This window comes from Colobus angolensis, unplaced genomic scaffold (assembly GCF_000951035.1).
Source record: "Colobus angolensis palliatus isolate OR3802 unplaced genomic scaffold, Cang.pa_1.0 Scaffold378, whole genome shotgun sequence".
In the NCBI taxonomy this organism is placed as follows: Eukaryota; Metazoa; Chordata; class Mammalia; order Primates; family Cercopithecidae; genus Colobus; species Colobus angolensis.
The window spans coordinates 669,510-684,919 of NW_012117132.1; the positions used below are offsets into that span (position 1 = coordinate 669,510).

The following is a 15,410-nucleotide window of genomic DNA, read 5'->3' on the forward strand; positions in this document are numbered from 1 at the left end:
GAGTATTGCTTATAAATTCTGCTAAATTGTGTTGAAATAGAACAACCTTCACCCTACGTGCACTTAGCGTCACTCCCAACTCAGCAAACCCCTCATAAAAGCCTCCTGTAGGAACAGAATCGTCTTGAATCCCCCCGTAGCATTTTAAGGTGGACCTTTGGGAACAGGGTTCAGGGGAGGTGAGATTCATCTGCTAGGTAAGCTATCTCAGAGATAGTGCTTGGAGGGCAAACCAGGATCTGAATCTCCGTTTTGCCTCTTACATGTTGCCTCTTACAGTCTGTGCCTCAGCTTCCTCTTTTGTCAAAAGGGGACATAAATACGTATCCGAGTGTATACTGGTGAAGATTCAATGATGTAATACACATGGGCAAGCCCTCAGCCCTTGAATCACAACGGAGCCAGTGACTGCACACCCTGCACCCCGGGGAGCAGTCAGTTTGCTGACTCCATGCTTGGGCACAAACAGGGCTCTGCTGGCTGCATCCCAGGCACTCTAATATTTGCTGAGCTGCTCAGACCACACTTCACTAACTCTGCTGCTGGATAACAATGAGAGAGCAGTCATTAAAATTCATAGATGTTCCTGAAATAAATCTCATCTAGAAACTAATTTCAAAGCTGGTTACTACACACTTTGCATCAGAATTAGTTAAGGGGCCGTTTTATCGCTCTTATTGGTGGAGGTACAGATTGGCTCTTTCATGGCCAAAAGGGCCGCTCTGAGTGGGGAAGAAAAAGTAAGGGCCGAAGACAATCTACAAAGTGGATGATGAACCTCAAAGTCACATTGAGTGTGGCAGTGGTGAAGTAGCTAGAAGTGTAAGCACCTTTTATGGAGTTAAGTGTGGGAGACATGGTTCCTAGAGAGGGAGTAAGTTAATGGGAAGGGCTGTGGACTCCAGAAGCAAGTTCCAAATTCTCAGACGGTGCCCCAGGAGGCTTCAGCATCCTCCATCCACCCATTCTGTTATGGGCTGAATTGTGTCCCCACAAAATCCGTATGTTGAAGTCCTAAGCCCCAGTACCTCAGAATATGACCTTATTTAGACATAGGCCCATTGCAGATTCCGTTAGTTAAGATGAGGTCATACTGGATCAGGGTGGGCCCCTGATGCAGTATGACTGGTGTCCTTACAAAATGAAGAAATTGGACACAGATACAGACACAGGGAGAACGCCACATGAAGATGAAGGCAGAGATAATCAGGATGCTGCTTCTATGGGCCCCAAAGTGCTGAAGATTGCCAGCAAGCCACCAGAAGGTGGCAAGAGACATGAAACACATTCTCTCACGGCCCTCAAAAGGAACCAAGCCTGCAGATGCCTTATTCCTGGGACATCTGCGCTCCAGAACTGGGAACCAGGAAATTTCTCCTGGTTATGCTGCCCCGTTTGTGGTACTTTGTGACGGCAGCCCTGGCAAAAGAATATAGGCTCTGTCACCCAGAGCTGTGCAGGAGGGTACAATGTTTATGAAAAGAGAACTGGGAATAAAATTTCAGAATGAGCAGTTCCTTGTCATGTAAACAGAGCAGTCATCTACCCTGACCTTGAAACAGGTCACTCACTGCAGGTGACTAAGTGCTATCTTCACGAGCAAGACATTCAGTTGCGTTTTGCCTGTCACAGTGGAGAGAGAGTCATGGAAAGCAAGCTGGCATTTCTGGGTCACAGGAGTGGAGAGAGCTGGCTTTTTCACTAAGTGGCATCGTCTCCTGTTGTGGCATTGCTAACGCGTTGGAATCAAGACGCCTGGTACAGAGTACCAGCCACTCTGATGATCTAGACTTCCATTCTAGTAACTGTGGTAAAATACACATGAAGTCTACCATCCTTACCATGTTTAGTGTTTAATTCATTCGTGTTGTGTACATTCATATTGTTGTACAACCGTCACCACCATCCCTCTCCATAACTCATCTTGCGAAACTTTCTGAAACTCTATACTCATTAAACAGTAACTCCCAATTTCTCCCCCACACCAGCCCGAGCAACCACCCTTCTAATTTCTGTCCCTATGATTTTGACTGCTCTAGGTACCTCATAGAAATGAAACCATATAATATTCGTGACTGGTTGATTTCACAGAGCATAACATCCTTAAAGTTCATCCATGTTGTAGCATGTCAAAATCTGCTTCCATTTTTTTTAAAGGATGAATAACGTTCCATTGTATGGATATAAACATTTTGTTTCTCCATTCTTCCATCTGTGGATACTTGAGTTGCTTCCAGATTTTCACACTGTGAATAGTGCTGCTGTGAACATGGGTGTGCAACCTCTCTTCCAGACCCTGCTTTCAGCTCTGTTGTGTATACCCAGAAGTGGGATTGCCTGATTACAGGATAGTTCTATTTTTAATTTTCTGAGCAACTCCATACTGTTTCCCATGATGGATGCACTGTTTTACATTCCCACCAACAATGCATAAGGGTTCCAATTTCTCCACATCCTCACCCACATTTGTTATTTTCTAGTTGTGGTTTGTTGTTGTTGTTGTTTTTGATAGTAGCTATCCTGATGGGTGTGAGGTGATACTTCGTTGTGGTTTTATATTTAAAGACGGAATTTACCCACAGAACATTACATAATGCAAGAAACTGCTGAACTGACTGTTTACTGAATATTCCAGCCAGAAAAATGTATCTCTTCTCATACATCTTCTATGTTGTGACTGAGGCCCACATTTATTTACGAGACACAAAACAGAAGAGGCCACTCCACTGGATGTTAATTTCAGTTTTTTTTTTATTGTATGCTTGATGCATTTAGAGACAATTCCAAGGGCAAGCACTGGATAGGGATATTATCTGCTTTGTAGATATTTGTACAAAAGATTGTTAACACTACATGGTCAGTTCCCACTGCAGGAAACAGAATGATTTTCTTTTCTTTCTTTCTTTTTTTTTTTTTTTTTATTATTCCCTGCCAATAGCATTTTCCATCTAACACATTTAAATTCTCACAACATAATTGCAAACATGTACATATTGGTTCCCACGAGAAATCTGCAGGTGACATTTGGGCATGTTTGGAGTCAATCAGATAAAGCACATTATGACAGAAACCATAAGAGGGGAGCTGGGACCTAGGACTGTGCAGAATGAAAAGCCACGGCTACGGGAAGCATAAGCTTGTGCTGCAACGGCACGTGCACATGACCTGCCACTCCTGGCCCTCCACAGAGCATGCCCAGCGAGGGTGCCTCCTCCCTGCCTCCTCCATATGCTTCCTTCCTAAGGCTGAGAGCTCAACTGAAGACCTTCCTCAATAAATGACAGAGGGCTCTTCATTCAGGAATGCAGTTAGTGGTTTCATGACAGACACACTGGTCCCACCCGGCTTCCCTACAGAACCAGCCAGAGCTGTATAACACCTGTACCAATGTGGGATGACATCAGCTAGGAAGCAAAGTAATTTGCCTGGTTGATGATTATTTTTTATACCTAATGATTCACCCAGTAGTAAAGGAACCCCACAGCTAAGATCTAATGGGCAAATACCTGCTCTGTTAGTTTATAAGAAAGACTCGTTCTAATAACACCGGGTCTTATGTTATTGGGCACCAAGGAATCTCCATAATTTCGATTATATCTTTATTCTACCTAAAGTTTCAAAGCACCTCCAAGAATGAAAGGGTACTATTTCTGCTTTGCTAATTTACTCCTGCCAGAGCTTCTGTCCTGGAATATGAGGGCTATTTTCACCTATAGTCAATCCCATCTATTAGATAAGACTAGCTAGCCTATATTTGGTTACAGGGCAAGGGAGTGGGGGACAGATTCTGTCTTTTCTGGCCATGGCTTCTTTCTGCACAAGCATGCTCAGCCCCCACCCCGGTCTGAAAAGATACACAAAGGGTCTCCTAGGAAGCTACCTATACACTGTGACCCTTAAACATAATTTTTGCATTTCATCTTGAATATTCATGTTCCCCATACTGCCTTCAGAAAAACAATCCCTGGTCAACAAATTATTCATGTAACAAGCATTTTTCCAAAGCAAAATCTGTTAGGAACATCTAAAAATGAATATTCCTCACCATAACAGCCTGCTCGAAACCCAGCAACCTATTTCCAGCTGTTAATATAAGTACATAAAATCCTTAAAAGTAAGTGCAGCCACATCAGCAGATTCTCTGCTCTCTTCTTCTCTTTCTCCACCCATTCCAATGCACAACTGTCCACTGCACTTACAGACCACCTCCAGACCTGATGGGAGCTGCCACGCCCCTTTTAACTTTTGCCAGGCTGTGCCATGCCCTCTAGTGGTAGGACTAGGACATCACAATTGTGGTGTAGAGTATTAGCATTAGCCGAGACAGCCCTCAATTAGGGCTGCCTTCTTTAAGAAGCTTGACCAAGGTCAATGTCCCCTAACAGAAGTAGCCATTGTGTTTCCCAATGGGTAATGACACAAAGCGGGTAGGGTTATCCATGGCCTTTGGCCCATAGAAATGAAACCAGGCTTCTACGTAATTAATTCTCACTAGACTTCTTTCGGTCAAATTCTGAATCACCTTGGTTATCTCAGACATGTCAGGTCTGATGAGACATTTCATAGTAGGCGAAGGTGAAATCACGCAGTGAAATTTTAGAGCGGCTTTCTGCATCATCTTGCTTTACATAGCCACTTGGAACATGGACTTGGGGGGGGAGGTACCTACGTCACCCTTGAACCTCACTTTCCCCCCCCTTAACAGTGATAGAAAGACACTTTTAGAATAGCCGCCCCACCTAAAAGGACACTCTAAATTCACCAACAGTGAAAGCCCGGGCCAAACCTGCGTGAAGCTCTTAGCAGCTACAGGCCACCATTATTGGTTGCCATTAACTCTGTCAGCTGAAATCGTCTTCCCATCGCCCACAATGTGTGGTTAATGATTTTATACACAGAGTTTACAAAACTGCTGAGCAAAAAGCTCATGGCACTCCTATACTCATGCCCGTGGGGAGTTGGTAGGAAAAAAGAATGTGTTCTGATGAAACCTCTGAGCCTGCTGTTCACATCCATGTAACGGGGCTGGGTCCCCTCAAAATCTCATGATACAGCTTCTGGGAAGGAGTTATTAACCCTGTCACTTCCCAGATAGCTGATACTCACAATGTTTCCATTTGCAGATTCCTGCCAAGAATGAGGAGGCCGGATTAGGCCCCACTGGTGCTCTCCCACTAGCTGCTGTATTTACGTACACTTCTGTTCATCATCTCTGCCCATTTCAGGAGTGGCTGAGAGTTTGACCAGGTGGCGGTAAGCTCCCCACCACCACCCCCCGCCCAGTGCAGCTGCCCACCTGAATGAAGGCAGCTCCTGGGACATGTGAGGTGTGAGGAGTCGGGGGAAGAGCCAGGGAAGTCAGCTGCTTTGTATTTGGATTTGTGGGATGTAAAGGGCTTGGCAGGAAGGGTGGGGCCTGAACTGGTATCCTACAGAGAAATGCTTCTATATCCATCTGTCACCTCCTTGCCCTCTGTCTTCCCAGTGCTAAGCCCATCTGGTCTTCCTTGCATGCTTTTCTATGCTCTGGTAGTCAGTCAAATCCTTTAAGTGAACCCGACATTGTAAACAAATCAGTTTAATTAAAGTCTCTCTGTTGAGATAATGTAGTGACTGCTAGGATTCCAGCTATTTAACTAGAATCTAAGTAGTCAAGAGTTCCTCCTGTTCTTTCCCTCGTTAGCAGAGAGATTCACCGCTCTGTGGGTGGAACTGTGCCGTAAGGCCGTTCAATCCCTCCTGGACTAGCTGTTGGTAACTAGACTGCGAATCATTTCTACACAACGAATCCTGTGGTGGCTGTGCTGCTGTGTAGGGAGAGCTGCCTCCTGGGACATCCATGCAGTGATTCAGAAGGCCACCAGCATGGCTACCTCTGAATCTCAGAAGTGAATAGGCTCCAGCTAATAAATTATCAGCTCTCCTGTAAGTGGAAGCAGCTCTGCAGTCCACCACATGTAAGCACAGTGCACGGAAAATGGGAAGACAGGTTCTTCAGAAGCCCAGGATGTAGGAAGGAGCCGGGACTGGAGAGGGGTCCCTTTCTTCCTTCCCACTGGTCCTGTCCCCCAGAAGACACCTGTGGAGACACTGTGCACCACAGGCATGCACTCCCGGGAGGCAGGGAGGTTCCCCTTGACAACACACACAAGAGCCCTGTGTGTGTGCACAAATGCCTCTTGTTAACCTGAAAGAAATCGCTACTGAGGGAAAGACTAAGACTTCAAAAGAATTTGCTTTTCCCGCCAGCTCAGCACTGTGGAGCCTGCCTTTCAAGGCTCGATGAACTCTAGTCCTCTTGTAAAAGGCTAATGTGTCCATTGCCACTGAAATACAATAATAGCAGCTTAAAATCCACAATTAGTCACACAACCGAACAACAGGCAATGGGATACATGTTACACTGCACAGGAAGGAGACCTACATTGCAGAAGGGGACACTGTGAGATTCAAGGCGGAACACAAGGTAACAGTTTGATCTGGCTTCGGAAAAGGAGGCCACATCTTAACTTTCTCATTTTACTCAAACAGGAGAGTGGTTTGTTTTGCTGGTAATTTAGTAAGGTGGGAAGTCTTAAATAAGAAGGGGAAAGGGAACGCTTACTTCACTTAAAGAACTTAATCTCTGTGTCAACACAGTCATAGAAAAGGTCCCCCACTTCTGCAGGGTCCAGGGGCTCGGAGCTGGTCAGGATTTCTTCCATGGCTTCAAGGCCTTGCTTCTCCAGCTCCAGCATGGTGCTCCTCAGCTTGCGACCTTGCTCCTGAGGAAGGACACGACGGCTTTAGGTGTCAGCAAAACAGCGGGGGGCATTGCAGCAGACACTGAAAGCCTCTAGGGGGCCAGCTGGCTTCCTGCTCAAGGTCCTGTCCTCCTCACACTCCGTTTCTCACACGACTGCCGCAGGGATTGTTCTAGAATGCCAGTGTGGTTATGTCACTGCCCGACTTAGAACACTCGCACAGCTTCCTGCTGCCTTTAGGACAAAGCTCAGATCCCAGAGTGACACTGAGGGAATGCTTCTCCTGCATCTCCCTACTCCTCAGCTGGACTGAATTCACTGCGGCCCTCTGGCCTCTGCTGCTGTCTCGCCCCCGCACAGGTGGCCCTGCCCTCTGGAGGGCCGTCCCCTTCCTCAGCGCTTGGTCGACGTGCACCCATCTTCAGTCTCCTTGCAAAGCCTTTCCTTCCTCTTCCCCGCACGGTGCCACACCGTTCCCCCTGCCAATGGGCGCTGTCTCCCACCTTGTGCTGGCTTGCCTCTGCAGCTGTGGCCCCTTGGATGGGAACCGGGCTCATTTCTATCCTCCAGTGACTGGGAGGGCACTCTCAAAAAATGTTCATTGAGTGAAAAAAAAACATGGATCAATGAATAAACAGGTGCCATGTCTCTCCCCTGTTCACTCTTTTTCTGAGATGGTGAGTTCACTTCTTCCATGGGACTCACTCATTTATGGCAGATGGTAGTGAAAGCTTTCATTTGCCCCATGAGTCCCAGAACTGAGAAGCTGCTCTCACCACCCGCCCACCACCGCGCCATGCAGCGTCATGTGACTCCACCTGAGAGTCGTTTCTAAATTTCAAAACCCACCAGCCTCAGCAGTCTCATCTCTTTGAACACACCGCCCTTTCTACCTCTTCATTCTAATTAACCAAATATCCACCACACAGCGACAGTTTTCATCTACTTGGGGCTTACGGTCATCCACCAAGAACATAAGCACCGTCAGGAGATACTGTGGACAGCCCTGGGGAAAGCACAGTTGAATGCAGTGGCAGCATGCATGCTTGCGATCTTCTGCCAGGCTTTGTAGGCTGGTGGGGAGAAGAGATGTAAAATACCTGGGCGACCTTTACGTGTTTAATGGTCTCTTCTGTGGAAGAGCAGGGCAAGCTCTCAGAAAAGTGAGACAGCCCTTCTCAGAGATGCTGTCTGAATTCATCTGGATGGACTGCTTGGGTTTCCCTCTTGATATCCTTTCTCTATAGTCCACCATGTCAAATGCAAGAGGTTCACACCATCCACAGCACCAATTTATATAAAAGGTCCTCCTTTCGGGCCCTTCAGGTCAATTTGGACCTACCTATTAAAAGCTGTTACATAAATAGTCGGGGAAAACTGATGAGTGTCTAACAAACACATTCCTTCTTCCTCTCTTCAGCAAAATATAGGCTTGAATTTTATATCAAGTCCATCGGGGTGGCTGCTGTGGACACACTGGGTGCTGTGGAATGTGCTTTGGGGGGTTTTCTTGTTTGAACTGATGACTTATCACTTTATTAACCAAAGGTATGGGACTGGGGAGAGCTGCACTTTGAAGGATTACTACTTCTTTTTTAAAACTAGGAATATGAGGCTGGGCGTGGAGACTCATGCTTGTAATCCCAGCACTTTGGGAGGCAGAAGCAGGCGGATCGCTTCAGCTCAGGAGTTCAAGACCAGCCTGGCCAACATGGTGAAACCCTGTTTCTACTAAAAATACAAAAAAAAAAAAAAAAAAAAAAAACCCTAGGAATACGAGAATATTTTCTAAAACTATGTTTGTACTATGGTAAAACATATGTATTAGAACATAAAATTTACCATTTAAAAACTTTAAAACATACAGTTCAGTGCATTAAACTCATTCACAATGTTGTACGACCAGCACCACCAGCCATCTCCAAAACTTTTTGGAAACAACATATCATTGTATCTTTAAATCAAATGTTGCCAGCAAATACAACTTTTTACCCCCAAAAGTACATAAATAATTTTACACAGTATGTAACAGTTATCCCTACTGTACTGCATATTCCTAAGTAAGATACCCAGCCTGCTGAGTTCCAGAATAACATGAGAAGGAGAAGCTTTGTCTTATTTGGTTTCAAGAGCCTGGGCGGGAAAATGAACACCAGCTTTCTAGGAAGGGCCCCAGGAACCTGGCCTCTGGGAAGAGCCTGGCCACACTGGATGGGTGGGGGGAGGGTCTCACTTGTCATCTGCTTCCCCGCCTCCTTCCTCGCTGACCTCGCCCGCCCGCCTCCTCCTCTGTGGCCCTCATGCAAGCTCACCTGATCACTTTCGATGATGGCCCGTGCCCACTCGTGGGCTTTGTACAGCTCATGCCGGCGGTCTGGTTTCTCCTGGAACCGAGGCTCCTTTCTGGCAGGGTCGTCATCCCCAAAACAGGGAGACTGTGTTTTGGGGACAAGTTTTACATCATCCACAAAGATGAAAGGCTTGAATATGGATCTGGAGAGGAAGGAGAGGCACTTCAGCCAGGCAGAGGTTGGGGCCCAGGAACACCCAGAGACTATCCTTTTATTCAGCAAACACCTGCCCAAGCCAACTTGTGGTAGGTGGTGGGTGGGGGGTGTGGGTGATGTGTGGGTGGGTGGGTGCCAAGAGAGACATAACTGCATGTTTTAGTCGCTATTTTAGCAAAACTAGCAGTCATTTACAAGCTGCAAATTCCTCTACTTACAGTAAAGAGACATTAAAACAGACTTCCTTTGTTCTGAACCATTTGAGAGGACTCTTTTAGCAATAAAAAGTGAGGCAAACAGACAGTGTTCTGAGAAAGGGTGCAAGGAGTCATCTAGCTGAGTGAGAGGTTTGCCTTTTTTTTTTTTTTTTTTTTTAACCGTGGTCTGAGAAGCAGCCTCTGGGAAGGGAAGGGCCTTTTGGTTTGGATTTGTTTTCAGTTTCTTCTGAGGTTCTACCTTACTGAAAAATCTATGGAATATCTCTGACAGACCCAAGGAGGGGACAGAGTAAGAAAGACGACAGAAGAGGCCTTGGAGGGTGCACACCACACAGAAGTCCGGTTGTGTGAGAGAGCTAGCACAGGGCACAGCAGGTAGCTAATGCCTCTGGCTCTCTTCAATTCAGTTCTCAAGCAGGATGGATGTTATCTTCAGGAAAATGGCTGCGCGCATGCCTGCATGTGTGTGTACTTGTGCATGTCTAGGACACACACACACACACACACACACACACACACACACACACACGAGAGCCACGCATATAAACAGCTGTGGCCTGGGATCCCAGGCCAACAGGCTGAAGGGCCAATACAGCTGACTGTAACACCAGGGAGACAGCCTTATCCCACCCTCCCTACACCAGGGGAAACACTGCTGGATCAGAGGGCTGCTCCTGGCAGGCATGGGCACCTCTGGGTCCCAAGGATTGCCTGTTTTCAGCTGCACCATGGGGCAGCACCTGCAATAACAGCAGGAGAGAAGGAACTCCCCATACGTGCCCCATATGTACAGGTTAGATTTGTCAGATTTGGACATTTTTTTCTCCTCTCAACAGGTGCACTGTGGCTCATCCCGGGTACCTCAAGTGGGCTAGAGGTGAGCTAAGATGTTGATTCTCTCAGCCCTGGGGCATCTGGGGCTTGAGGAAGCCAGGGCAGCCTTGCCAGTGTGCCACACAGGTATTAATATTTTCAGGTATGGGCCAGGTGTGGTGGCTCACACCTGTAATCCCAGCATTTTGGGAGGCTGGGAAAGGCAGATCACTTGAGGTCAGGAGTTCGAGACCAGCCTGGCCAACATGGTAAAACCCCGTTTCTATTAAAAATTTTTTAAAAATTAGCCAGATGTGGTGGAGTGCTCCTGTAATCCCAGCTACTCAGGAGGTTGAGACAGGAGAATAGCTGGAACCCGGGAGGCAGAGGCTGCAGTGAGCCGAGATCATGCCATTGCACTCCAGCCTGGGTGACTGAGCGAGACTCTGTCTCAAAAACAAACAAAACAAACAAACAAACAAAAACTATATTCGGGTATGCCATGACCTGAAAAGGGACTGGGAGCCAATAACCCTTGCTACCCAATTTTGTTCTTGGACTTGCAGCAACAGTATTGGCTGCAGAACCTCAGGCCCCACCCTGTCCTGCTGAATCAGAATCTGCATTTTTAATAAGATCCCTGTGGATTCATGACATATCCAAGTCTGAAGAGCACTGCTAAAGACACGACAGTAATGAGAAGTACCCTCTTAGGTTAGCTTCCTGATGTTGCCATGGGGCAGGAGTCTCAAGTGAGAAAAGAAAGACACTGATCACAATATGCAAAATTGGGGCCCAGACTAATTTAATTTCAGTATTAAAAGCAGTAAGACCTTCGTACCCCAAGCTGGTGAACTGAGTGGTACTAGTTGAGGACTAGTGTCAGGTACTCTGCTGTTCTCTATAGGTGATGTAAATATAATTGGAGACTGGGCCCATCCTCCGATCCACTGGGAAGTACAAGGCATGCCAGGCTGCGCCCACCTGCTCAAAGTCAAGCCCTGGCAAGAACCTTCCCTCCCCAGCCATTATCAAAAGAAGTTCCCCCTAAAGACATAGGGGAGCTACTCTTGTACAGAAGGAACACACACTTCCACTTCCTACAGCCCTCGAAAATAGAATGATTGCTCTACCCCTCTACTGAGTGTTGAATGAATGGCTGTTGAATATGAAAAAGGAATTATTGCAAAACCTAAAACTGTTTAAACCAATTTTGACTACATGAAATTGAATTCTCTAATTGGTGAGTCAGTTGATTCTGCAAAAGGGCTGCAGATGGAGGGCTCACTGAAAGAGGGCAATGGAGCAGTGGGGAGGAGGAGGGCCAGGAGACAGCACGCCTAGTCATCCACAACCAGCTGCCTCCAGGCTACCTCTGGGCTCTGACAGCAGGACTGCCTCACAACAGGCAGGCATCCTACCCTTCAGGACCAGACAGCACTAGGGGTTTCCTGGGAAGTCAGTGCATGTCACATCAGCAGCATCAGCCTCCTTGGCTGGCACAGAGACCCTTCAGTGGTGGACAGGCCCGCGGCTCCTGCCCAGCAGCCCAATCAGCTCGGTTTTCATCTCAGCTCCAGGGCTCTGTGCTGGGCAGAAATGGGCAGAGCCAAGACTCCCACCTGGGCTGGTAGGCTTCACAGTGGGACTGGTACAGGCTCAACACCTGGCAGCCAAGGGAACTGCGACCACGCCCTCCAGCGGAGCCCACTGACCAGGCACCATGCAATGCTACTTCATTCAATCCCCATGCCACTCGAAAGCCCACTCCAAACACAAGTGGGAGCAGTATCTTCATCAGGAAACCTGCCATTTCACCCCTAAAACCTCAGTGCTTCCCTTACTGCGCATCTCAGGTCTCTTCTGACATAGGATCCCTTGGGAAAGCCATGCCAAGAAGTGAGGGAAGGGGATGGCCTGGCAGCACTGCTGGGCGGAGCTACCTCCTGCAGAGCAGGGCAGGTAACCGGGCTGGGACTTGGAATGGGGGTGTGAGTCCCCGCTCTGCCTCTGACCCACTGTGGGCCCATGGTTTTCCCTCTCTGGCTCTCGTCTGACTACAATGATCTCAACAGTCCCTCCCAACTTCTACAACTAGTTTATTTCCATTTCTGTCATGAAGCTTGTAAACTGGTGATGCCAGCTTCAGTAAGCTCATGCTAACCACAGTCACGGTCTTCTGTATCCAATATAGGATAAATGCATAGTAAAAACTCAGAATGCTCTATGTGACATAACTTTAAACCCACCCCAAGCTCACTAGAATGGAGAGGTTAATCAATGAGGGTGTCTGGTGGCTTTTCTAAGAGAAGAGATACCATAGGTTTGTCCCTCTCATCTATCCATTTTAGTTTAAAAAGAATACATAATAAATATGAGGAGGTTCCCAAAATATTCTAAAGCAGCCAAAGCTCTCCAAAGATTTTTTCAAAGTTTAGTATATTCAACTAATAAAAAATATATAGCCTAAATGTATTGAGGTGATTACAAGCTTGTTTGAGATTGAATAAATTATATAACTAATAAATAAGGATATCTAAAAAATAATAACTACATAAAATATTAACAAAAATTATTGCTGATAATAATTGCAATATTAATAATTGTTTAAACCAGGATGTGGAAATTATCTATAATTCTGGTTTCATCATTTGTGTCTATGTACCCAGAAAAGCGGAATGGGGGTAACTCAGTGGTTCCCAGACGTTTTGATTTCTTTCAATCTTTACGGAAAATCACACTTAGAATTCCAAATAGATAAGGAGATACTCTGACATTTTCCCACAGGTGAGCCACAGATGGTAGCTTCTTAAATGCTACTTGAATTAATAAAAGCCCATTAACAGATACACCCACTGTCTCCACCACGCACAATTAGCAGATACACCCAACCGTGTCCAGCCCACCTGACCAGGATGAGGCCCACTTTATCACACGCATGGGATGCCCCCGAGTGTCCCGTGGACGGCTGGGATGCGGAACACAACTGAAAAGGCTCCAGAAGGCTGATTCCGCCTCTGTCCTCAGGGCTGACTCCCAGACCGACCTTCGGAAAAGTCACCAAACCCTGGGCTGGGAATTTGCCCCAGTCACTCAGCCTTCTGTGGTGTGGTGTGACAGGAATACAAGATGATGGGCCCAAAAGGACAAAGTGCTTCCAATGGCAAGGCGCAGCCCAGCAGCCAGTTCATGAGGAGGTTCAGAGCTGGCTGAGCTACTTTAAAGGGACCTTGTGAGGGGCGGTTAAACTAATGAGACCACGAGCAACACTAAAGGAAGCCTCCCTTCAGCCTTCGGCTCTCACGAAGACAAATCTAAGGGCTGAGGCACACAGTCCCATGACACGATGCACAGCGTGGGCATGCAAGCTCTGCTGCAGAGATCTGCAGAATTTTAGCCTTGAGTGACAATGTGAGGCACAGCCAAGAAACATACTCCACTGGACATACCGTTCCCTCATCTGCCCCTTTTTCCCTCTAAAGCCTTGTGAGGGAGGCAGCATGCCAATGCAAAAAAACTATTTTCCAATCATTTGTTTTCTCATTTTGGAAGAACAGCAATATTATCATGAAAATCTCTAACATTTTATAGCACAGCATAATTCTCAAAGCATCTGCATTCAATTCGCATGGTACTCTTATTCACTCATTCATTCATTCAGCAAATATGTGCTGAGTCCTGGCGGAGTACCAGATGCTGTTCTAGGTAGTAGGGATACAGCAGTGAACAAAGAAGGGCAAACATTTCTGTCCCATTTTACATATGAGATGACTGAGGCTCATAGAAGCTAAGTGCTTTGTCCAAAATCACATTCCTACTAAGTGGCAGATCTAGAAGTAAATTCAGATCTAAATGCAAGGTCAGTTTTCCCCACTACCTCTCACTCTTAAATTCTTCTGTTAGTTTTCCCATACACCTTGTACTACTGCAGAAAAAGAAAATGCTTTTTGTGCTTTAGAATTTCTAATTTCATATCAGTGGCTAGCCAACACTGTTGTCCTCAAACATGGCTCTGCTCTTACTGAAGATGCAAAAACTCTCCAAGCAACAAACCAGGCTGATCCTGTGACCTGGAGTTCCTGGCAAATCTACTGAGGAGAATTAGCACAGAAAGAACAATACATAAACCCCTGTTCAGGGGAAGCTGCCCACCTTTGAACCAATCTCAAATAAACCTGCAATACCAAGTTTCTCTCAGAAACGCAGGTGCCCCTCAGAGTGGTTCATCTATGTTTATTCCAGCTTTGCTGTGAGCGACTTTAATCACAGAGTCAAAGTCACAGCTGGCTCCCATAAACACATACACTTTCTATGTGCCCACAAAAATTAAAACAAAACAAAACAAAAAAACGTTTAAAGCCACACCTGGCTGAAAGCAGAACTCATCCATGAAGGGAGTTTCCATTTTAAAGGAAAAGAAAACCAGTACTTTTGAAGCACTGAACAGCCTTAAGGATGGTGGGCTGGATTCAGAGGCTCTGGGAAGTTTTGAAAAGTCAAACGTGTAGGGCAGAGAGAGGAGACGACTGGTGTTGGAAGAATTCAGAATGGAATTGGAGGGGTAGCCGCCATGTAGCCTAGGGCCTTCGGCTCTCTGTCTATCTGCGCAGGCCGTGCCCCACGTGGCTCCAAAGGCTGCATGAGTCATGCTGACCAAGGCTCATAATGTTTGCTCCAGTAACAAAAAGCTGTTTCTGACATTTGAATTATCTAGATGGTAATGTCTTGGCCATTTTAACTTCTCAAGATTAGTACACTGGCCCAGCACTTTGGGAGGCGGAGGCAGGCAAATAACCTGAGGTCAGGACTTCGAGACCAGCCTGGCCAAAATGGTGAAACCCCATCGTTACTAAAAATAAAAAATTAGCTGGGTGTGGTGGCACATGCCTATAGTCCCAGCTACTCAGGAGGCTGAGGCAGGAGAATTGTTTGAATCCAGGAGGCGGAGGTTGCAGTGAGCCAAGATCACACCACTGCACTCCAGCCTAGGTAACACAGTGAGATTCCATCTCCAAAAAAAGAAGAAAAGATTAGTACAGTGAGAGGAAAAGAGGAAGAAACAAAGAAAACGCACCCACAAGTAAGGAGGTGGGGTGGAGGGGAATGTCCTGGCATCTCTCCAGCACCCT

At 46.6% G+C, this 15,410-nt stretch overlaps 1 protein-coding gene across 3 annotated transcripts in view; it reads right to left on the bottom strand.

Annotated features, from left to right (window-relative positions):
• Positions 1–461: 461 nt before the first annotated feature.
• Positions 462–15,410, bottom strand: part of SCRN1 (secernin 1) — a 73,491-nt gene continuing 58,542 nt past the window's right edge. Inside the window, exons 7-10 of one of the 3 annotated variants that reach the window (XM_011953929.1) lie at positions 9,056–9,236; positions 6,379–6,764; positions 5,022–5,025; positions 462–471 (exon numbers count right to left, since the gene is read on the bottom strand). In XM_011953929.1, the coding sequence (XP_011809319.1) occupies positions 6,606–6,764; positions 9,056–9,236 (340 nt within the window). In that variant the 3' untranslated portion in view covers positions 462–471; positions 5,022–5,025; positions 6,379–6,605. Of the gene's footprint in view, positions 472–2,727; positions 6,765–9,055; positions 9,237–15,410 lie in introns of those variants that run through there. The other 2 variants (XM_011953930.1, XM_011953931.1) reach the window with 2 other exon arrangements.